At 34.6% G+C, this 23,271-nt stretch overlaps 6 protein-coding genes across 8 annotated transcripts; 4 read left to right on the forward strand and 2 right to left on the reverse strand.

The window, feature by feature from the left end:
* The first annotated feature begins 795 nt into the window (after positions 1 to 795).
* LOC105952662 (alpha/beta hydrolase domain-containing protein VTE7) lies at positions 796 to 3,769 on the forward strand. Its single transcript, XM_012976247.2, has 10 exons — positions 796 to 1,099; positions 1,586 to 1,680; positions 1,780 to 1,877; positions 1,972 to 2,021; positions 2,337 to 2,432; positions 2,551 to 2,640; positions 2,881 to 2,973; positions 3,072 to 3,167; positions 3,258 to 3,323; positions 3,418 to 3,769. Exons 1-10 carry the CDS (start codon positions 893 to 895, stop codon positions 3,571 to 3,573), a joined length of 1,047 nt encoding a protein of 348 aa, XP_012831701.1. The 5' UTR covers positions 796 to 892; the 3' UTR covers positions 3,574 to 3,769.
* Positions 3,770 to 5,224: 1,455 nt separating this feature from the next.
* LOC105952598 (uncharacterized) lies at positions 5,225 to 6,348 on the forward strand. The gene has a single exon (XM_012976164.2). It carries the CDS (start codon positions 5,281 to 5,283, stop codon positions 6,346 to 6,348), a length of 1,068 nt encoding a protein of 355 aa, XP_012831618.2. The 5' UTR covers positions 5,225 to 5,280.
* Positions 6,349 to 10,905: 4,557 nt separating this feature from the next.
* On the reverse strand, positions 10,906 to 12,687 carry LOC105974806 (PLASMODESMATA CALLOSE-BINDING PROTEIN 2-like). Its single transcript, XM_012999966.2, has 4 exons — positions 12,431 to 12,687; positions 12,095 to 12,334; positions 11,961 to 11,997; positions 10,906 to 11,341 (listed from the first exon to the last, which is right to left on the reverse strand). Exons 1-4 carry the CDS (start codon positions 12,483 to 12,485, stop codon positions 11,098 to 11,100), a joined length of 576 nt encoding a protein of 191 aa, XP_012855420.2. The 5' UTR covers positions 12,486 to 12,687; the 3' UTR covers positions 10,906 to 11,097.
* A 955-nt stretch (positions 12,688 to 13,642) lies between these two features.
* Positions 13,643 to 17,523, forward strand: LOC105974665 (pentatricopeptide repeat-containing protein At1g26460, mitochondrial). 2 transcript variants are annotated; one of them, XM_012999780.2, is made up of 7 exons: positions 13,643 to 14,493; positions 15,109 to 15,340; positions 15,442 to 15,924; positions 16,187 to 16,393; positions 16,608 to 16,745; positions 16,851 to 17,066; positions 17,175 to 17,523. In XM_012999780.2, the coding sequence occupies exons 1-6, from the start codon at positions 13,895 to 13,897 to the stop codon at positions 17,034 to 17,036; spliced, it is 1,845 nt and encodes a 614-aa protein (XP_012855234.2). In that variant the 5' UTR covers positions 13,643 to 13,894; the 3' UTR covers positions 17,037 to 17,066; positions 17,175 to 17,523. The 2 variants fall into 2 exon arrangements, with proteins under 2 accessions (XP_012855234.2, XP_088674478.1); XM_088818352.1 differs by having other exon boundaries at positions 13,717 to 14,493; positions 17,239 to 17,320.
* A 1,038-nt stretch (positions 17,524 to 18,561) lies between these two features.
* On the forward strand, positions 18,562 to 19,622 carry LOC148770352 (uncharacterized). The gene is made up of 2 exons (XM_088818355.1): positions 18,562 to 18,892; positions 18,971 to 19,622. The coding sequence occupies exons 1-2, from the start codon at positions 18,596 to 18,598 to the stop codon at positions 19,544 to 19,546; spliced, it is 873 nt and encodes a 290-aa protein (XP_088674481.1). The 5' UTR covers positions 18,562 to 18,595; the 3' UTR covers positions 19,547 to 19,622.
* Positions 19,623 to 20,197: 575 nt separating this feature from the next.
* On the reverse strand, positions 20,198 to 23,038 carry LOC105974583 (triose phosphate/phosphate translocator, chloroplastic). 2 transcript variants are annotated; one of them, XM_088818354.1, is made up of 12 exons: positions 22,450 to 23,038; positions 22,293 to 22,343; positions 22,134 to 22,199; positions 21,976 to 22,054; positions 21,769 to 21,889; positions 21,564 to 21,659; positions 21,329 to 21,441; positions 21,159 to 21,236; positions 20,913 to 21,029; positions 20,730 to 20,829; positions 20,533 to 20,633; positions 20,198 to 20,453 (listed from the first exon to the last, which is right to left on the reverse strand). In XM_088818354.1, exons 1-12 carry the CDS (start codon positions 22,782 to 22,784, stop codon positions 20,430 to 20,432), a joined length of 1,281 nt encoding a protein of 426 aa, XP_088674480.1. In that variant the 5' UTR covers positions 22,785 to 23,038; the 3' UTR covers positions 20,198 to 20,429. The 2 variants fall into 2 exon arrangements, with proteins under 2 accessions (XP_088674480.1, XP_088674479.1); XM_088818353.1 differs by having other exon boundaries at positions 20,198 to 20,456.
* Between the last annotated feature and the right edge of the window lie 233 nt (positions 23,039 to 23,271).

A 23,271-nucleotide genomic window follows, 5' to 3' on the forward strand; every position in this document is an offset into this window, starting at 1 on the left:
TTCGTCGCTAACTACGTAATGCAATTTGAAAAACTACGAGATTATCTAGCTTGTCAACAAAAAAATAAAAAATAATAGAATAAATGGAGTTTATTTGAGTAGGTGATTATCATTTTCTCCATACCAATAAAGGTAAAGAAAATGTACAACATGTCATATAGTCAATATTAATGTTCAGACATTGTGGTCCAGATTTAACGAGATATCCACATCAAGAACACTAAAACCATCATTTTTTTTTCTTTGTTTTCCTTTTCTTATAGAAAAATAAAGTACGCTGGTTAATCATTTTAGAAAGATTGTCTTTTTTTATTATTATTATTAGAGAAAATAGAAAGAAATTTAAGTTCCAAATCAAGCATTCATAGCCCACTTGTATCGAATGAAAGTCATCATAAATTACACAACCATATATGTACACAAGTAATTCACCTAAACAGCCCGCATGGGTATAGCTCAACTCGTTCTGAAGGTGGTAAGTTGGTGTAAGGTCCTAGAATCGAATCCTGGCAGCAGCGGCAATCTGAGAATTTCAAGTACAATAAGGATTGGTTCTTTTGATAGAAAAAATTAAAAAAAAGAGATTGATCGATTGAACTAAAAATGGGTTGGGGTCGGGATCGGCGTTGGGGAGCCGCCCTCGACCGACACGAACTATAATGAAATAAATGAAAGGAATTGAAAATGTGTTTTCTCTGCTTTTTAATATCAGAAGAAAAAAATACAAGCAAGCGGGCCCCACTGAAACCGAACCATGGTACTGTATGAACTTAATAGTGACGTGTCAGAAGAGTGGGAGTGTGGTATACATTCAAAACCTACACGTATATAATATCTCCACCTCACACAGAAACCCCAGTGAGTAACTGGGTCGGATTCGGGTCGGACCACCATGCTCATCGCCTACTCCTCCGTTGCTTCTTTACCAATTCTCCGACCTAAATCCGCCGACAAATTCACCCGCCATTCGCCGCCGGCGAAGCGTGGTTTAAATGTTTACGCAAGTGAAATTCCGGCATTCCTTCCTAAAGAATTGGAGAGTATTAAGGACCCATTTGCCAGAAAGTTAGCTTCCAGGATTGAGAGAATGCCTGTTCATGTAAGTATTTTTTTTTTTTTTTTATTTAAATGGTAAAAAAAAAATTGGAATGTAAATCATGTCTTAATTTGCTGGGTGTTGTCTGAATTTTTTGTTTCCTCATTTCATTGTGTGTATTGGGGTTAGTTGATTTTGTTGCATGCCTGATTTCTTTGTTTTTTGTAAAATGTTCAATTTCCAAAATTTTCCTATTTTTTTTTATATTATTTAATTGGCTGTAGTGCACGTTTGATTTACATAGAATCAAATGAACTGCTACTTCATTTGTCGAAAAAATTCGATTGTATTGGTGTAAAAATCCTTAGAAATGCACTTGATTAGTACAATTTTCGAAAAAGTTTTCGTTTTTCATCTGGATTTTATATGAATCAACTTGTCTAGAATCTAGATCAACCAATTATGGTAAATGTGGACGAATATACGTGTTTTTATTAGCATAAAAGTTCGAATTTTTTAATCGGGATTTTGTTTCTCACTTATCTGCAGCTAAGTTTGTCAAATACAAGCATCATGAGTAGCTGCGTAAAGCCAAAAGAACAGCCCGATAAATGCCCGTTGGTTCTTCTTCACGGTTTCGATAGGTTTGGTTATGTGAAAAATTATTATACTTCTTTTTAAGAAATCGCTCGTTTTTTTGTTTTCATGTATGCTTTGTGGTTCACCACATTCTTATCCTTCAGCTCGTGTTTAGAATGGAGATATACTCTTCCGATGCTCGAAGAATCTGGTTTAGAGACGTGGGCCGTCGATGTTCTTGGATGGGGCTTCTCTGACTTAGGTCAACTTTCTTGATTTTCATTTTTCTCTTTCTTACATTTCCGTAAGTTCATTCGAGGAATTTATTTAGTTTCTGTTTTTTCCCGTTTATTTAGAGAAGCTTCCGTCGTGCAGTGTAGCTTCAAAGCGTGATCATCTCTATCAGGTATAAGTTTACCGATCTTCGTTTGCTTCAGTCTTGGACCCTCCGTCTATACGTTAGATGATTTACAAAATCATATCCCGTTTTTTGTTACCCTTGTTCGTAGCAATGTAAGGGTTTACCTTACAATATATATATGCAGTTAAACCTCTATAAATTAATACAGTCGGGACTAGGGAAATTCTATTAATTTAGCGAATTATTAAATTACCGAGTTAATAATTTAACACTTTTTCACTGAGTCGGGACCCAGAGGAACTATTATTTAATCGAGGTTATTAATTTATCGAGGTTCTACTGTATCTATAATTTCCGCAGTTTTGGAAATCATATATCAAAAGGCCAATGACATTGGTTGGACCAAGCCTGGGAGCAGCAGTTGCCATTGACTTTGTAGTCAACTACCCAGAAGCTGTAAGCATTACTTACACGGCCGTGTATCTAAAAAATGGATAAATCGTAATTTTTTACTAATACTCGTATATTTTTTTAGCGTCACTAATTTTGCACGACCTTTTCATTTATTTATTAGGTTGATAAGCTGATTTTGATCGATGCAAGTGTCTATGCTGAAGGTACCGGAAACCTTGCAAAGTTACCTAAACTGGTGGCATATGCTGGGGTGAGATTTTGCTACTCAAATTAGTCGTATATTAAATTATCGAAAATTTTGAGACTTTGCCAATAATTCGGAATTTTTACGGGACTGCATATTTTGGGTTTTCGTTTACTAATATGATTGAATTATACCCGAACGTAGTTTAATTTGTAGATAAGACACCTAAAAGTCATTAGCCTCAAGATTTATATGTGTGTGTGTACGTATTGATGCCTAATCATGTATTTATCTGTTTGGGGACAGGTGTATCTTTTACGAAGCTTACCATTGCGACTATTTGCAACTTCATTGACATTTAACGGTGCAGCTTGGGATAAGTGCTTGGAATGGGCTAAAGTTAGTCGTTTCGCCTATTATTATTATATATAGAGCTCTAATTAATAAAAAATCAACATTTATATTTTTGATTTATTAATTCGCATCGGTTGATACAGATTGGCCGTCTTCATTGTCTGTTACCTTGGTGGGCAGACGCCACTGTCGATTTTATGATTAGTGGAGGCTACAATGTGACTGCTAATATCAAACAGGTACGATAAAAACAATTAATAATTTTTTTTTTTTGCCGTATGCTCTGTTTTTTTTTTTCTCCCCTGCTTAATTAATTTTGAAATATGCAGGTGAAGAAAAAAACACTTATTATATGGGGAGAAAAGGATCAGATTATCGACAACAGGCTCGCTGTGGTAAGTACATTCTCGGTGTTTTTTTTTTTTGCTAATACATGAAACTAAGGATGTAATAATTACGTTACACGTAAATTTTTGTTGTTGAAAACAGAGACTGCATAGTGAATTACCAAACGCAATAATACGGCAAATACCGGATTGCGGCCATATCCCTCATGTGGAGAAGCCTGATGCCGTTTCCAAGTTAATTAAGGAATTTGTTCGAGCCGAAAGCGACATAGTTGTACCTAGATTTATCATGTCTTAAGATTATAATTATTTTATACATGGGTGATTAATGTCAGATAATTAGCTGAAAATTATGTATGTATGAAATGTGGTTTATCTCCTCTGTTTAGTGATTGATGGGGTTGTCTTAAAAATCTGATCTCTTTTTTTTTTCTTATCCAAGAGTATCAATATTGACTGGTGTGTGAATGAAACAGCCTTTGTTGATTAAGAAATGCATTTATCATGTGCAGAAACTCGTTCTTCATATGCTTATTTAATTAAACATGGAGTTCTATTATTTAGTTAATCATGACTAATCAATCCAACCAAGCGAGGCATTAGGTTTTATTTTATATTTAGTTGGTGCAATAATTTTCCCGCCCGACTCATCGATTATGGACCTCTCCGAGTCCAATTATTTAATAAATTACGCTTATTTATTTATTTTTATTCTGTCTTTCATCTACATAACAGAATACTTGCCTCGTAATATAATTGACAAAAAAATAAATAAACATCACTAAATCGACCAGTAAAATGTCAACCATTCAAGAGTTGGTTCCTCATTTTAATACTTTCAAAGTCTCATATAGTGGCATGAAACTTTGCTTTCGACTATTCTAATATATATATATATATATATATATATATGTATATGTTGCAAATGCATTGAAAATGCATTAAGTGGATGTCCAATTAATGAAGAGTTACCATTAATGGTCTTTAATTGAAGTGCACTCTTGTAACTCTTAGGACCTTAATCTTCATTGTAGTATAAATAGCTTACTTTGTAATAGGCAAAGACACACTTGACACACTTGAATAAACAAGAAAGAATAACAAGAAAAGGTTATATTATCCTTACATTTGATCTCCCATATTCTTGTTTTACTTGATTTTCTTTAATATATTTATAACACGTTATCAGCACGAATTGCTCTACCTCACTATCCGGTAAGGACATAAATTGAAAGTCTGTATGCACTCACTGTATGTCATGAAGGTTTGTTGGTTGAGTATTCAATTATTCGGATGTGCATTCATTCACCAGGAATATTTATGGTCTAACCATTTTGTTAAAGGTCAAGGTGCACATATATGTATATTAGCGTGAACTCATCATATTATAACTGCCTGAAAATATATATAAACTAATGCATATATGTAGAAATGAAATATATTGAATTCCTATGTATATATGCTTATTTATGCTTACATTTTATATCCATTCAACATTTAATTTATATGCATATAGTTTTATATTATACAGTAGAGTGTCTCTTCCTATTATTAAATTATACATGTTAATTATTATCCTAAGATTTAACTTTGTATTCATGAGAATGCCTTAATTTTCTCAAACCTGTTATTTGCGATTCTGTATGAATCAATTTCTTGTGTTTTGTCTTACACACATGATATATTGCATTTTCTGCATATATAATTTACACCACTTTGTGCATAATAATAATATCAAACGTTTTGATACAATAAGAGATATTAATTTATTTATTTTATAAGTATTATTGTCAATTAAAATTCTATCTCTTTAATTATTCTTTATTTGTTTTATTGTTATGCAAATTATCATAAGAACCTGAAGTTCTTTATAGAAAATATAGGCCCGAAGTCTATATCGAATATCAAAGCCTGAAGTTTGAATATATTGAATAAATTAGACTCAAACCTGAAGTTTTGAGTATACATATAATCTAAAGCACTATTAATTTTATGACACAGTGCTATGGCAAACATCACCAAGCTTGAGTTCGCTGCTCTAGATATTTCCGGAAGAAATTATCTAACTTGGATCCTTGATGCTGAGATCCATTTGAATGCTATGAACCTCGGAAATACCATTAAAGATGGTAATGAGGAAAGTGAACAAGATAAGGCGAAATCAATGATTTTTATTCGCCATCATCTCCACGAGGGCTTAAAATCCGAGTATCTTGGGGTAAAGGACCCTGCTACTCTATGGAATAATTTAAAGGAAATATATGATCACCAGAAGAGTGTGATACTTCCTAAAGCTCGATATGAATGGATGCACTTGCGTTTGCAAGATTTTAAATCGGTAAATGAGTATAATTCCGCCATGTTTAAAATTGTTTCTCGATTGAGATTATGCGGAGACGATGTCACAGAACAGGACATGTTAGAAAAGACATTTACCACATTTCATGCCTCTAATATGCTCCTGCAGCAGCAATATCGTGAAAGAGGTTTTACCAAATACTCTCAATTGATTTCTTGCCTCCTCGTTGCTGAACAGAACAACGAGCTCTTGATGAAAAATCATAACTCCCACCCAACAGGATCACAAGCATTTCCAGAAGTAAATGCAAATGTTTCATTCCCTGAAGTGAATGCAAACAACTATAATCGTGGTCGGGGTCGTGGCCGTGGCCGTGGGTATCGCCGTGGTCATGGTCGACATCAAGATGGTCCTAGAGTTGCACCATACCACCCGAAGTGGAATAAAAATGGTGAAAAACAAGACAAGGGCAAGGCTGTAAAATTTGGCCCTCCTAATAATCAAAATGAGAGTTGCCACAGGTGTGGAGTGAAAGGGCACTGGTCACGTGCATGTCGTACTCCAAGGCACCTTGTGAATTTATATCAAGCATCCATCAAGGGAAAAGGAAAAGGGAAAGAAATCAATTTTACTGATTTTAGCAACACCGAGAATGACCATATTGATCCAATGGACCTTACCCATTTGGATGTTGCTGATTTCTTTCCCGCGCCAAGTGGAGAAATTGATGAAATCAAATTTCATGGTGATGATAACAATGATGGCAACAAATAGATCAATCAGGATTGGTCAAATATTACATTTATGTTGCATTTGAGTTAAATAATGTTTATCTTTCCATTCCCTAAATGAGTTCGAAATAATTTTATGTGTGGTTGGTTGTTTGATTGATATAAGAAAATAAATTTTATTATAACTTCTTATATTACTTATTTTATTCCTAGAAAAATGGAATATAATGAGTCCGTGAGCAACCTGAACGGTGGAGACATTTGTTTGGTTGACAGTGGAACAACACACACAATTCTTCGAGATCAAAAATATTTCTCGAGTTTGAAATTGGCAAAGGCAAGTGTTAGAACAATTTCTGGTACTACCAAACTAATTGATGGCTCCGGAAGAGCTAATATTGTTTTGCCTGGTGGAACGAATATTTTGGTCAAAGAGGCTTTGTACTCTAATAAATCCAAAAGAAACTTATTGAGTTTCAAGGACATACGTCTCAATGGATTTCATATCGAGACTATGAATGAGGGGAATATGGAATTTCTTTGTATTACAACCAATATTTCATGCCAGAAGCATGTTAAAGAGAAACTCCCAGTTTTCTCATCAGGGTTGTATTATGCGACTATAAGCGCAATAGAAACAAATATTGTGATGGACCAGAAGTCCAATGATCTGAAACTTTTCTCTCTTTGGCACGATCGACTTGGTCACCCAGGATCGACCATGATGCGTCGAATAATAAATAATTCATATGGGCATACTTTAAAGAACCAGAAGATTCTTTTGCCCCATGAATGTGTATGTGTTGCATGCTCTCAAAGGAAATTAATTATAAGACCATCTCCAATGAAAATTAGTAGCGAGGCCCCAACATTTTTACAAAGAATTCAAGGGGATATTTGTGGACCTATAGATCCACCTTGTGGACCATTTCGCTATTTTATGGTTCTATTGGATGCATCATCTAGATGGTCACATGTAAGTCTATTGTCAACACGTACTGTTGCTTTTGCTAGACTTCTTGCTCAAATCATAAGATTAAGAGCTCAATTTCCCGATTATCCCATCAAGAGTATTCGTCTTGATAATGCCGGTGAATTTTCATCTCAAGCATTTAATGATTATTGCATGTCAATTGGTATTGATATTGAACATTCAGTTGCCCATGTACATACTCAAAATAGACTTGCAGAGTCATTTATTAAGAGATTGCAACTGATTGCTAGACCTTTGTTTTTACGGTCTAATTTACCCACTTCTATTTGGGGACATGCAATATTACATGCTGCTTCATTGGTCAGGATTAGACCAAGTTCATTTCAGAAGTATTCACCGTTTCAACTTGTTTCTGGCCAGCAGCCGGACATTTCTCACTTAAAAATATTTGGTTGTGTTGTTCATGTTCCAATTTCTCCACCTCAGAGAACAAAAATGGGTCCCCAAAGACGAATTGGAATTTATGTTGGTTTTGATTCCCCGTCTATAATTAGATACATTGAACCCCTGACGGGTGATTTGTTTAAGGCAAGATTTGTTGATTGCCATTTTGATGAGACAATTTTCCCGCCGTTAGGGGGAGAGAGATCGTCGGTTCATGTTGAACAGCGTGAAATTACATGGAATGTACCGTCTTTGTCTCATCTTGACCCACGCACGAATCAATGTGAGAAAGAAGTACAAAGGATAATCAATTTGCAAAATATTGCAAATCAATTGCCGGATGCTTTTACCGATATGAAAACAGTAACAAAATCTCATATACCCGCTATAAACACCCCGGCACGGGTTGATGTCCCTGAAGGACAACATGAAGAGATAATGAAACCTCGCATGAAGCGTGGGCGCCCTATTGGCGCGAAAGATAAGAACCCTAGAAGGAAAAGGGTAATAGAAGTAAATTCTCCGGAAGAGAATATTATCTCTGAACAAGAAAGCGCTATGAAAAATGTGACTGATCAGTCTAAAGTACATGATGCCCCTGGAGAGGATCATGAGAAAGAACTTATATCTGAAGAGATATCTTTAAACTATATAAATACCAGAAAAAACTGGGATAGAAATAAAGTTGTTATTGATAATATTTTTGCCTATGGGGTTGCAATTGATATTGCAAATGAGGACCCCGAACCAAAATCTGTCGAAGAATGTCGACATAGAAATGATTGGCCAAAATGGGAAAATGCTATTCAAGCTGAATTAAATTCCCTTGAAAATCGTAAAGTATTTGGACCAGCAGTCCAAACACCGGATGGTGTAAAACCCGTTGGATATAAATGGGTATTCGTACGAAAACGAAATGAGAAAAATGAAATCGTGAGATATAAAGCACGACTAGTTGCACAAGGTTTCTCACAGAGACCCGGGATTGATTATGATGAAACATATTCTCCCGTTATCGATGCAATCACGTTGAGATATTTGATCAGTTTAGCAGTCACAGAGAGGCTTGACATGCGCCTTATGGATGTTGTTACTGCATATCTTTATGGATCATTAGATAGTGATATTTATATGAAAATCCCTGAAGGATTTAAAATGCCTGAAGCATTTAAAGGAAGGTCTCGTGATTTATACTCAATTAAGTTGCAACGATCCTTGTACGGTTTGAAACAATCTGGAAGAATGTGGTATAACCGTCTAAGTGAATACCTTGTTAAAGAAGGGTATATAAATAATCCAGTTTGTCCTTGTGTTTTCATCAAAAGATCTAATAGTGGATTCGCTATTATTGCGGTTTACGTGGATGATCTAAATCTTGTGGGAACTCCTGAAGAGCTCACAAAGACCGCAAACTATTTGATGAAAGAATTTGAGATGAAAAATCTCGGAAGGACAAAATTTTGTCTCGGCCTGCAGATCGAGCATTTGTCCAATGGAATCTTCATCCATCAATCAACATATACAGAAAAGATTCTAAAACGATTTTACATGGATAAATCTCATCCTTTGAGTAGTCCAATGGTTGTTCGATCGTTGGATATACAGAAAGATCCATTCCGCCCTCGAGAAGAGAATGAAGAATTACTTGGTCCAGAAGTACCTTATCTTAGTGCGGTTGGAGCACTAATGTATCTTGCAAATAACACTAGACCTGATATTGCTTTCTCGGTCAACTTATTAGCAAGATATAGCTCTGCGCCTACTAAAAGACATTGGAATGGCATTAAACATGTATTACGCTATCTTCGTGGAACAACTGATATGGGTTTGTTTTACTCAAACAATTCAGAATCCCAAGTAGTGGGTTATGCAGATGCCGGCTACCTTTCTGATCCACACAAAGGCAGATCTCAGAGTGGTTACGTTTTTATTTGTGGCGGTGCTGCAATTTCATGGCGTTCAGTGAAACAGACATTGGCAGCTACTTCTTCAAATCACTCAGAAATTCTGGCATTGCATGAAACCAGTCGCGAGTGTATATGGTTGAGATCAATGATCCAACATATTCGAGAAAATTGTGGGCTGACTTCAATACGAGATACACCCACAATACTTTACGAGGATAATGCCGCTTGTATTGCACAAATCAGAAACGGCTACATTAAAGGTGATAGAACAAAACATATATCACCTAAGTTTTTCTACACTCACGAGCTACAAAAGAATGGTGATATTGACGTTCATCAGATACAGTCATGCAACAACTTGGCAGATTTATTCACTAAAGCACTGCCAACTACAACGTTGAGGAAGATGGTCCATAGTATTGGAATGCGTCGACTCAAAGATCTGTTGCCGACATCAGGGGGAGCGTGATCATTAACTCTAACACACTGTACTCTTTTTCCTTCGTCCAAGTTTTTATCCCACTGGGTTTTTCTTGGCAAGGTTTTAACGAGGCAGTGTCTCACGATCGCAAGCTTCACATGGATGTGTACTCTTTTTCCTTTGTCCAGGTTTTTCCCATTGGGTTTTACTGACAAAGTTTTTAACGAGGCATATCACTCTATAAAGATGGACATCCAAGGGGGAGTGTTGCAAATGCATTGAAAATGCATTAAGTGGATGTCCAATTAATGAAGAGTTACAACCATTAATGGTCTTTAATTGAAGTGCACTCTTGTAACTCTTAGGACCTTAATCTTCCTTGTAGTATAAATAGCTTACTTTGTAATAGGCAAAGACACACTTGACACACTTGAATAAACAAGAAAGAATAACAAGAAAAGGTTATATTATCCTTACATTTGATCTCCCATATTCTTGTTTTACTTGATTTTCTTTAATATATTTATAACAGTATATATATATATATATATATATATATATATATATATATATATATATATATATATATATATATATATATATATATATATATATATATATATATATTTCAAATGCACCAGTAGTAGTTAGAATCACTTGCTGTACGTTCAAAGCATGCACAACAGAAAATAAGACAAGAAAAAGTCATACATATGCATGAATTATTATAAACCATTAAATAAATACTTTGAAATAAGGTAGCAAAATCTCACTAAAATTTGGTACGAACATAAATTAATATTAATTTTAATAATAATAAAAGCTGCCCTCCATATCTAGATATAATAAAAAGGAAAAATCCAAACAAAAGAGACACAGCTTTCTGCTACCCCATAAAGCCAAAAGGAATCAAATTCCCCTACTTTCTTTTTCCATAAGAGAGGAAAAATACAAATATATAAATATAAATAAATATTAATAATAATATTAATGTTAATGGACTACTATATTAATTAAAAAGAAAAAAACCCTCGTGGCAATAATAATAATAATAATAATCTTTACCTCAGATGCTATGCCCAGAAATTAATATAGACACAAGGAAAAAAAAACAACAAAAACAGCCATAACAAAAGTTTGAGGCAATGTTTTAAAACTGGCACTGTTGTCTGTGTTGCCAAATCCACTTCCTGTGGGCCCCATGCCCGGAATCACCGGCGATCCCGGAAATGTACCCGGCGGGCTGGGGTTGGTGCCGCCAATGCCCGGCGGGCTGGGGGTGGTGCCGCCAGTGCCCGGTGGGGTTGTGCTGCCTCCTCCTCCTCCGCCACTGCAATTCATTTTTATTTTTTTTAATTTGTTACAAGAAATAATATTTAATGGAGGAAAATTACATTATATATATGATGATCAATATAATTAAGGAATAAGGTACACCAGAAGACAGGACAACTAATTAGGCTGAACATTCACACACACACACACACACACACATATATATATATATATTACACATCAACATCATGACAGCTCATATGATTCTGTTGGCGTATAATGAACAAATGTATTTAATTTATTATTATTTTGACCCTAAAAAGGCAAATGGATCTACCATACTTTTCTTTTTCTTTTTTTAGTGTTGTGCAAAAAAAATAATAAATATTTTGTTACCATATCACATATGCTTACAATTCAGTTGACTTCATCACTCATGCGGATCACAGTTTGAGGGAATATTATACTTCTTTCCACCAATTAAAGATAATTTATTTTTCATAGCATTATTATGTAAAATATCAAAAAGATCAAAACTTAGGATCAAAATGAGTATAAATTTATAAAATTTGATCATTCACACCCAAAAAAAAAAATTAAAAAAAAAAAAAAGAATCTTTAAATTTATAAAATTTGATAATTCATTAAAATCCAAAAGAGACAGAACATCAAACCTGGGACTAGATTGATACACACATCCAGGAGCAGCGCCTGTGTAATAATAATCAAGAAACATATACAATAATTAGCATCTAATAAAAAAAAATGATTTATTTATTTATTTATTTTTAATGTTTGATGAACTTACTGGGGGCAGTTTGGGTAACAGCGGCAGTGCCCTGAAAATCACAGCTACCACTAATTTGAGCCTTCCTCTGGTAATAACTGTTAACGGCGTAATTGCAGTGATCTTTAACGGTGTTAGGGTTAAAACAAGCGCCGTTCTGCATAATAGCTGTACAATCAGCTCCAGCGCCACAAGCATAATCTATGTTCTTCTGAAGAACAGCGTCACTCACTCCACTGTTACACACGCAATAACTTGCATCTGCAAATTTTTAATTAAATTAAAAAATAAATAAAAATCAAAACTTTAAAAACCTAAATTAAAAAAAAAAAAAGAAAGCTGGAATATAATTACTACCTGAATAGCCGGTCATGGCCAATACAAGGACTAATCCCACTACAAAAGCAGCCATAGCTATTATTTAGGAGAGAGAGAGAGAGAGAGAATCTTAGAGAGAGAAAGTGAGAAGAAAAGAAGGAGTGCAGATTTTTCGGACAGGGGAGATTGGATTGACGATGGTGCAACAGTGAGAGGCACCTTTTTATACGTGTGGTGTGTGTATTAATTTTGACAAGTACTAATTAAATTATATTATATTATAATATATTTATATTATATTAAATTAATATATATGGTTGTTGAAGAGTGTTTTATTCTGGGCAACTACGCTGAGTGTGTTGTACCATATGTACATGTGTCTGTGTGCATTTGGGCTTTTTTTTCAAACGGTCATAAACTCAGGTGTGTGGTCAGAATCTAATCCCGTCTTGGTTAGGGCTATGGTTAAGTTAGCCCCATGTTGGGCACGTACGATTATGTCAGTCGACTTGATTTTTTTTTTATTTCCAGTGTTTTAATTAATAAAATTGTTAATTTTAATTCGAAATATATTACTAATGATGGTTAATTAAAGAGTTTAAATTAGATACAAGCACATGCCATTGATTAGGGCATGGACATGGTATATTGGTAAATAAATGTTACACCATGTGAATATCTTTTTAAATTATTTTCACACACAAAATATTACACTTTTAATTTTTTTTTATAAGGAAAATACTTCTTTAATGGATTCTTTTACAAGATCCCTTCTTTTGAAAAAAAAATCACTTTTTTTGTTGAGAGATCTTATACTATAAATTATATTTTAAGAGCTTGTAATATCAGCTAGACAAATCTTAATACAAATTTCATTTTCCTAAAATTATGTGTATTAATAGGAATTATGCCATATCATTAAAATCTAATTAAACATAATACATATTAAATGTTGCCCCTTTAAAATAATTAAAGATATTCATATAATTCCAAAAAATGGAATAAATTTGATGTCTTAACTTTTGGTTGGATTCATTCATCGAAAGCAAGGAAGTTTCCCATTTATGATTTACGTATATATTCCATTATTCCTTCACTAAACATATATATAAAAAGATATTTAATTATTATATTGACTTTTATTAACGGGTTGGCCCATCAAAATTTTCAGTGAATTAACGGGTTGGCCCATCAAATAAGATCTAATATCCGGCCTTAGTTATTGTATTAGTTAAATTCCAAACAAAGCCTAACCCAAAAAGAAAAAAGCCCAAACCCGATTCGATGCAATGACCCGCCCAGATTTGTAGGTACTCCCCAAAACAGCAAATCTGCATAATTACCAAACTATCCAAATCCGGCGTCGAATTGTCAAACTCCCCCAAAAACCCTAACTGGGATTTACAATTCTACATTTCTCACTTCACAGTTCTACTTCCATGGAAGCATAGAATACATATATACAATATATATAGATACAGAATCTACAACTTGGCAACGGAAATGGCGCCAATCGCATTTTTGGCTAAATCGCGGCCGTTCGTCAGGCTGCAGAACTTCAAATCAATCTCCACATTCATTCACCTCCAGCAGGAGGCGCAGCTGGCGGAGCCTCCGGCGCACGCGCCGCCGCTTCCACCGAACCCTGCCTCCGGTAGCCCGCGCTACAACGAGAACTGGCGGAATCCTACATCCGCCTATTCGGCCGGCGATGGGGCGCTTATTCCCGTCGGGTTAGGGTTTCTCCAGCATACGCAGGGCGCGCGTATTCAGATGCTCTCTCAGTCGCTTGACTCGCAGAGCTTGATGAATCAGTTCGCGGATTGGATGACGTCGCAGCGTTGGGAGGATATGAAGCAGCTTTTTGAGTTCTGGATTAGGTCTTTGGATGTGAATGGGAAGCCGAATAAACCTGATGTGAATCTCTATAATCATTATTTGCGTGCAAATTTGATGATCGGGTCATCTGCAGGGGAATTGCTTGATGTTGTAGCACAAATGGATGATTATGGGATCTTGCCTAATACCGCGTCGTATAATCTTGTACTTAAGGCAATGCAGAAGGCCGGTGAAACTGTTGCAGCGGAGAAGTTGATTGAAAGGTTGGATTTAATTGTTCCCGGAATTTTCTGAGCGAAAAGTTTGTTATCTTGTTGCTGTTATGTCGGTTTGGAGGTTCTTACAGAATTGTTGGAAATCGAAAGAGATGAATACTTTTTTGCTTTCATTTAGTATTTTACCTACACAAAATTTTCTACTACCTGACTAGTTGGTAATGAGACTCGACTGTTCTGGCTGTACTGGTTTTTGGTATCTGTCTATAGCTTGTGCTACAAATTTTGGAAGAGTGATTTGTCTGCTGTTGGATATGTATAAATTGTCATTTTGTGTGAGTTGTTGTTCATAAGATAGTTGAAGTGTAGAACCAATGCAAGATATGAGTTTCCATGGGTAGAGCAAGGTTACCAATATTTTTTTGTAACATATTCTTGCTTATAGTGTTGTCTTGCTTTGGTTTTTTATTTTGGCCTACATTGGGATTTATTTTGACCTCAAAAAAAAAAAAAAAAAAAAAACACTATCATGAAACTTGTTCTCATCGTTAAGGATTTTCATTACATTGTGTTTTGAACTTTTGATGATGGGCTTAGTGCGTTTATGAATTTTTTTTTAGGTGTATACTTTTTGATGGTTGAGTGTTTACTTATTGACATCAGGATGATCCAGACAGGAAAAGAATATAAAGAATCTTTGCCTGATGAAGAGTCATATGACTTGATAATTGTTATGCTTCTTTCAAAGAACCAGATTGATGCCGCCCTAAAGTACATAGATCTGACGTTGAAATCTGGATATATGTTGTCAATGAAGGCGTTTGTGGATTGTGTGCAAAGTTGTGTTAGTAATGGGAGGCTGGAAACATTGGTGACCATTATAGAGAGGTGTAAGGTACATACTTTTGCTGGCTATTCTACTGTCCATATGGTGATTATAAGCAATGTACATATCATTTGCGTGTTTTATGATTTTGGCTTTGTGGATGTCATCAGAAAATGGATCAGAACAAATCCTTATGTCCTCCTTGGCGCGTATGCAATTATATTGCTGATATTGCAATGCAATCAGATAATGGTGAACTAACTTATTATGCACTTGAGTTCATGGCCAAGTGGATTGCTCAAGGGGAGAGGGCAAGGCCTCCTGTTCTTCTTGCTGCAGATGAAGGATTAGTTGTCTCTGCCATTGGAACTGCTGGTAGAATTGGTCATTCTAAACTCCTTGATGGTTCGTGGGCTGTTCTTAAGCGGTCGTTGCGCCAAAAGAAGTTACCGAATCCCGAATCTTACCTCGGGAAAATATATGCTCATGCTAATTTGGGGAACCTGCAGAAGGCTTTTAGCACTCTGCATGAATTTGAGACAGCTTATGGAAATTCTAGCAATGAAGATGCAGATGATCTATTCTCTCCATTTTATTCCTTAAATCCTTTGGTCATGGCATGCTCCAAGAATGGTTTTGCGACTTTGGATTCAGTAAGTTCTTTCTTTCTTTTTTTCTAAATGCCTAGTTGTTTCTGAGGTTATAGAGTAAGAATATGAACATCTCTCTCATATATTCAGCAATATGACTATCTGAAGTTGGAGATTAGATACTGATCTTAACATGATATTGCTTGAATATGTAACTTCTTTTGTCTTTGGGCGTATTGTTTTCATTATTTAATCCTTGTGAAAGTGTCTAGTGCTGCACTTATAAGTTCTTGCAGTTAACAGCATTTTTTAAGCATTTGCTCAGGTTTATTATCAACTGGAGAATTTAAGTAATGCCAATCCTCCATACAAATCTGTTGCTGCTCTCAATTGTGTTATTCTTGGCTGTGCAAATATATGGGATGTTGATCGTGCTTACCAGACGTTTAACGCAATTGATTCCAGTTTTGGATTGACACCGAACGTCCATTCATACAATGCCCTTATATATGCATTTGGGAAGCTCAGCAAGGTAACTCATATGCATCCACTAGTATGTGTGTGTTTATCTATTTATTTTATTTTATTTTTTATTTCAATTTGTGCATGTTCTTCCACTAGTGCGTGGGTGCTTAACTTGATATTTGAATGTTGATAAACATACTGAATTAATACGGTTCAACACATTCATCTTGTAAATATTGTTGCTTATTTCTACTGAGGCAGAAGGCCTTTTTATGTGACAGAGAGATGAAGCTGTAAAAGTATTCGAGCATTTTGTTGGGTTAGGCTTGAAACCAAATTCGACTACATATACTTTACTTATCGATGCTCATCTTATTAAGCGGGACCCTAAAGCTGCTCTCTCTGTGGTTGACGAAATGGTAATTTTTTCGTGCTGTTTGATTTTGTTCCCATTAGATTATAATGTTTTAATAATTGATATATGCAATTCTAACTCCAAACTGCTGCAAAAACTTCTCGAGCAGATACATGCAGGATATGAACCATCAAAGAAACTGCTAAAAAAGATCCGAAGGCGTTGTGTTCGAGAGATGGACTATGACTCTGATGCCAAGTTGGAATCTTTTGCCAGACAGTTAAAAATTCGTTTGGGAACAGAAAGTCGAAGAGATGTACTTTTTAATCTTCAATACGTCACAGACTACGCCTGATTCCATTAACACATCTTCGTGTCTTTTAAGGTTTGTCTGAAAATTCAGATTGAAATTGACGATTTCTTGTGAGTACACTCTTAAATGTCTGTTCTGATTTATGTCGAGAGTTCTAACTCCTGATACAATGCTTGGCAGGTTTTTTTGTGCACTGTGGTCAGGATTTCGGTTGTCACGTATTTCCTTTTTCTCTTTTCACCAGCTTTGAGCGGATTATTACATCCTTGTAAAGTATGGTTCTGTTCGGGCCTGTGCAGGATGAATGTTCCGAGGTAGCTTCACAATCGTTGTTTTTCTCTATTCCGTTTCGCTAAAAAAAAGGCTTTAGAGGATTAATTATTGACAGCAGACACTCAGATGATGGTGAATAAACAGTAGGCAAGAAATCAATAATCTCTGGTGTAGGCTTTTTTGCTGATCTGGTTATCGTTTTCTTCTTGACATTATTAATATTTTGATATTCAATTTAAAGTTAGTTTTCTTCCGACGCTGACTTAGACCATCTCCAATGGAGATGGGGGTGGGTAGGGGTGAGGAGGCAAAACCACCTCCAATGGAGGTGGGTAATGGGGGTGTGGGTATGGCTTGGGTATGGGTGGGGAGGAGGGGAGGGGGTGTTTAGCTTGAGCTGCCCCCTTCCAGCTCACTTGCTGGAAGGGGGCGTGTGCCCACTCTCCATTTACTTTTTTTTTTTTTTTTTTTTTTTTTTTTTTTTTTTCTTTTTTCTTTGTTAACCGATTGTTTTTTTTTTTTTTTTTTTTTTTTTCTTCTTCTTTTTTTCTTTTCTTTTTTTGACATGTCAAATTTGTTGATTTTTATTTCTTTTTCTTTTGTATTTATTTTAGTATTATATCATTATTTTATTTTATTTCATTTATTTAGTTACATAATTTAATATCACATAATTTCAATAAAATCAACACTTTGTAAATAAATACTTTTATTTTTTTTCATTTCTTTCTTTTATTTTATTATTTTCTTTTAAATTATATTTTTATTCGTAATTTTATTATTATTTTATTTTGTTTCTTTATTTGGTTTTATTTTATTTTATTTTTTAATATATTTCTTTTATAATTGTAAAAATTAGAAAAAACAACAAATACGATTATTTTACTTTTTATTATAAATTCGAAATAACAACATAATCTTAATAAAACCAAACACTTAATTCAATTCGAAATAACAACATAATCTTAATAAAACCAAACACTTAATTCGTAAATAAAAACTTAAGTAAAATTATTACACATTTCCATTGTGTCTTGCCCACACATGAGCTATTAAATCACGCTGAAGGTTACGATTTTACTTTTGCAGACAACATCTATATGATTTAATTGAGAGATAATGTTGACAATGACTATACAAATTTTACTTTTGCCCTTTCGAAATTTACCCTGACCTTTCATATTTTACTTGTGCCCTTTCAAATTTTTACATTGTCTTCTACACTTCTTTACACACAATGATTTCTCTATATAATGAGAAGGGATATGTTAGACAATAATTCACATCTCCACATCTACACTTATATAAGAAAATTATCTATTTTTTATATGGCTCCCACTAAAGGTTGGTCAGAAGATGAAGATGTAGCTCTTACAAAAGCCTACATTGCGGTCTCGGAAGATCCAATTCACGGGACTAACCAAACTGAAGGAGGTCTGTGGAAGAAGGTTATGTCTACCATGAAACAAATTCTTGATGAGGAGGGGATTGCATATAATATTAGAACAAAAGATGCCGTACTCAGTCGGTGGAGAAAACAAATTTCTAAGTATTTGAACCACTGGTATTCGGCAACTAAAGAAGCATCAAGTGTTTGCGGTAGCGGAGGAAACCTGGTCGATGAGGTAAATGTTATGATAATAGTATTTTGTATTATTTATATATTTGCATAAAGTATATTAATTTTTAATTTGTATTTGTAGTATACTCTGGCATTGAGTATCTATCGAAGAAATGCTAAAAAAGCTTGGAACTTGCAACGTTGTTGGGAAGTTGGTAAGGACTGGGTGATGCTAAATGCGCAAGAAGATATGGTGGATGAAATTGAAACGGAGTTATTTCATTCGCAGTCCACATTTCCTTCATCTCAACCAATGAATTCCCCACCAAGTTATTCTCCACAACCGTATGTTTTACGGGATGAGCTACCACCAGTGGATACACATACTGACCAACGTAATAAGAGACCTATCGGATCGAAAAAAGCCCGTAAAGGCAAAGAAAAGGCGTCGCCTAGTTCTAATGCGGAAATTAATTATAATAATCAAGTAGATATACTAGAGGCCGGACGAAAGCTTAGGCATGATCAAAACATTGCAATCCAACAAATGCAAGAAGAACACAGAGTCATGGCAATGGATACAAGTAATTGCACTCCAGGTACAAAAGCATATTGGAAGTCGAAAAGAAAAGAGATACAAAGGAAACAAATCGCAAAAGACTTATTTGAAAGTTCTTCAGCCCATTTAGACGACGACGGATTTAATCCGTTTGATTGATCTCCCTTGTTCGATTTATATGGGTACTCTTTTCCTTGTGTCGGCCCACAAGGTTTTTGACGAGGCCCATTCGCATAAATATAAATCGCATAACAACTTTTTGGCCAAAAAATCCAAAAAAAAAAGAAAAACAAAAAAACCAAAAACAATTCCTTGTTCAATTAATTATTATTTTTTGTTTGTAGTAATCGTTATTATCCTAGATGTTTTTGGATTCTTGTTATATTATTCGGTTTTATCCTTGTTGTTTTTCAAATGTTGTTTTCGTGGTTATTATTCTTGTTTTTTTTCAATTATTGAATTAGTTGAAGATTATTTCTTTACTTATATTTGAATATTGTATTATTATAATTAAATTATTATTATTATTATTATTATTATTATTATTATAATAATTATTATTATTATTATTATTATTATTATTATTATTATTATTATTATTATTATTATTATGGTTGTTATTATTATTTTATTATTATTATAGTGGTGAGAGTGGGGATTGGAAAAAAAGTAATATAAGACCGAACGGTTGGAAACGACGTAGGTAGAGGGAGGGGGAGGGGGATGGGGAGGGGAGGGGGAGGGGAGGGGAAAACCCCCCCTCTCCATTGGAGATGCTCTTAGACGACTGAATGAATAATGTAAACCAACTGAAAAATGCTGACAAATTTCGGAAAAGTTTTTAAATTAAGCCAGTGAATTAATGCACAGATTGCATGAAAATAAGAGTGCAAGCCTTTTGTTCTTCAACGAAAGCGTAATCTTGGAAATTTGCTGTGGTCGTTGGAATCTTGCAGAATATTCCATCCTGCTATTTCCTTTATTGCACGAATTTGTAAGAAATTGCATGTGAATTTCGTCTGGTTCGCCTGTTACGAGCCTCTTATGATTCATGAGCTCGAGCAACCTTCTGAAACGACAGAAATATCGATAAGCCATTTTTCCTATTTATCGATCGGAAGAAAAAGATTTTTTTTTTCTCTTACCCGTTTTTGCTCGTCCATGTTTGCCTTGATGAGTGAATATATCGCGACACCTGCTATGGCAATTCCAGTTCCAATCCCAGTTTGTGTGGAGATCCTATTACCTGCCATTATTTATTTCTCAAATTTGTTAGGTACGAAGATTTAATTACATTGTATTAATGATTTTTGGGGTGTGCTTGAGAAATAATTATAATTACCAAAAACTATAATCGAAAATCCAATCACAAACACTCTCTTCAACACATTGCCTACGGCATGTGTAAGAGGCGCCACCCTTTCCAACGTGTTTGTGGCTACCTGCGAGGAAATCGTATTTATACAAAAATATTCCATTGCAAGTAAAAATCGGGGACGATACATAATATAATTACTATTATTACCTGATTGTACAAATGGTAGAACATTCCAATCCAGAAAAGATCAAACAAGAACTTGTTGAGTCCAACTTTGGCTATTGCATCTTTGAATCCATGCTGCATTAGCTGCGGACCCTCAATCTGAAATACGCCAAAATTCAAATTTACGAAACATTTTCATTAATTATCTTGGAAAAAGGAAAAAAAAAAAAAATCGAGTCTTGTCACTAATCAAATTAATCATATTTGTTGGAAAAAAAAAAGACTTACGAAAATTGCCGGTGGAAGACAAACCAGAAGGGCTATTATCGAAATGTATGCATATACATTGGTACTGTCCATTCCTGTCTGTATTCACAACATTTTACTTAGTCATTATAATATATGGATTTTTGTAATATATATTATAGAATATTTATTGTGTGATTTATATATCAAACCATTGCTTTCTTGGAGTAAATACTTCTGTAAGTAAATGCAACATTCGAAATCATTGCGCTACCGAAGCCTATCCAGTTAAACGAAAGCTCGGTCATGGATGCCATTGATACACCTGGATTGAGAGGTTTAACAAAAAATATCAGCAAAAGAAAGAAAAAAAAACTTTTATTATATAACAATTTAATTTAGTTTTAATATGGAAAAAAAATGTTATTGTCTTTATTTTTAACTTACCAATCACAACAGGAGTTAATGACAGCCATAGGGACAGGGGAATTTGTTGTCCTAAAACAAACTGTGAAGCAGATGCACTGAAAAATGGCTCCAATGCTGTTGTTCAACACAAAAACGAAAAAAAAGAGCGATAGAAGGTTTTAATGAGATTAATTATTCTATTCGATTAATTGATCATATATTCGAACATTTTATTTGTTATTACCTTTGACGGTATGTGTGAAAGAGACAGCAACAGCGGCGAACGATACGTTAGACATAACGTGTCCGAGGGCATGACAGAAAGCCACCGGAGTGAGAAGGCTCAGTAGTTTCTTGTCGATTGGCTGTTCTTATGCAAGTCGTAAATCGAAGAAATTTTGATTTTTGATTTATTTATTTTTAATTGAGAGAAGATTAAAATGAAACTTACAGCTCGTTTTGGTAGACCGATAGACCAGCTAACCAGACAATATATTACTCCAACCAGAAGATGAACGACCGAGACGAAACTGTTTCGTACGAGTTTTTTTGAATTATTAATTTAGTAATATATATACACTAAGGAAAAAAGTTTAAGAAAAAACTTACTAGGGATATGGGAAATAATTGTAGACTTTCTTGTTCAGTATATTGAATATAACATTCAGAAAATACCTTCCAGTAAAAAAAAAAAAAAAAAAGGATAACTGATTATGAAATCGAGTAACCGAAAATCGAAAAATAAGACGAAAACAAAAGCTAACTAACCATGTGAAGAAAAAGAATCCTGTAACTAGAGCTGGAAATCTCTCTGCAAATCTGCCATCATGTATAAGTCAATCAAACACATGATTATTAATAAATAAATAAATAAATTAAAAAAAACATTACACGACGAAACGAAAAACAAATTGTAGAGATGTACCCTTTAGAAATCGCAACTATCTCATGATGACCGTCTGCATCAGCAGCAGAAGCTTTTGCGGTAACGATAAAGTTAGAAGACGAGCCACGTTTATTCAAGATTTCGGTCAATCCGGGATTTCTGATCAAGTTCTTGAAATAAGATTCTGTTACAAGAGGTTTAGAGAAGATTAAATTATTTGAGAGTGGTGAAAATTGCAACTGAGTAACTGCTCTTGAAGTAACATGTGATACACTTCTACGTAGAATCGGGTTCAATAAACTTCGGTTTCGATGTTCGTACGAGGAAGACAATCTTGATCGTTGAAGGAAACCAAGGCTAGAGATTGAAGCCATGGTGATTGATACAGTTTAAGAATCTGTGTGTGTGTGTGTGTGTGTTTCGATGAGAATATTGCAAAAGAAGAAATTGTGCAAGAACAGATTAAAGGGTGGTTCACTGTGTGCGCGTGTGTGTGTGTCTATATATATATATATATATATATATATATATAGAATTATGTGTTGTTATTATTTGTCAACATGCATTTTCTGAACCCACACAAGAATGAATGAATACTCATTAGATTACCTCCAAAATGAGTCAGCTTACTTTTAATTATGCTCTCTAAAGCTATTAAATAACTGGATGTAGGGACACCCTTCGGAATTATATATATATATATATATATATATATATATATATATATATATATATATATATATATATATATATATATATATACAGCTCGTGAAGTATGACATATACAATGGCGTCGAGGAACATGATATAGAACAACAGTCAACCTGCATTACTATTATTCTCTCTCTCTCTCTCTTTTTT

This window comes from Erythranthe guttata, chromosome 5 (assembly GCF_056151865.1).
Source record: "Erythranthe guttata isolate IM_541 chromosome 5, IM_541, whole genome shotgun sequence".
In the NCBI taxonomy this organism is placed as follows: Eukaryota; Viridiplantae; Streptophyta; class Magnoliopsida; order Lamiales; family Phrymaceae; genus Erythranthe; species Erythranthe guttata.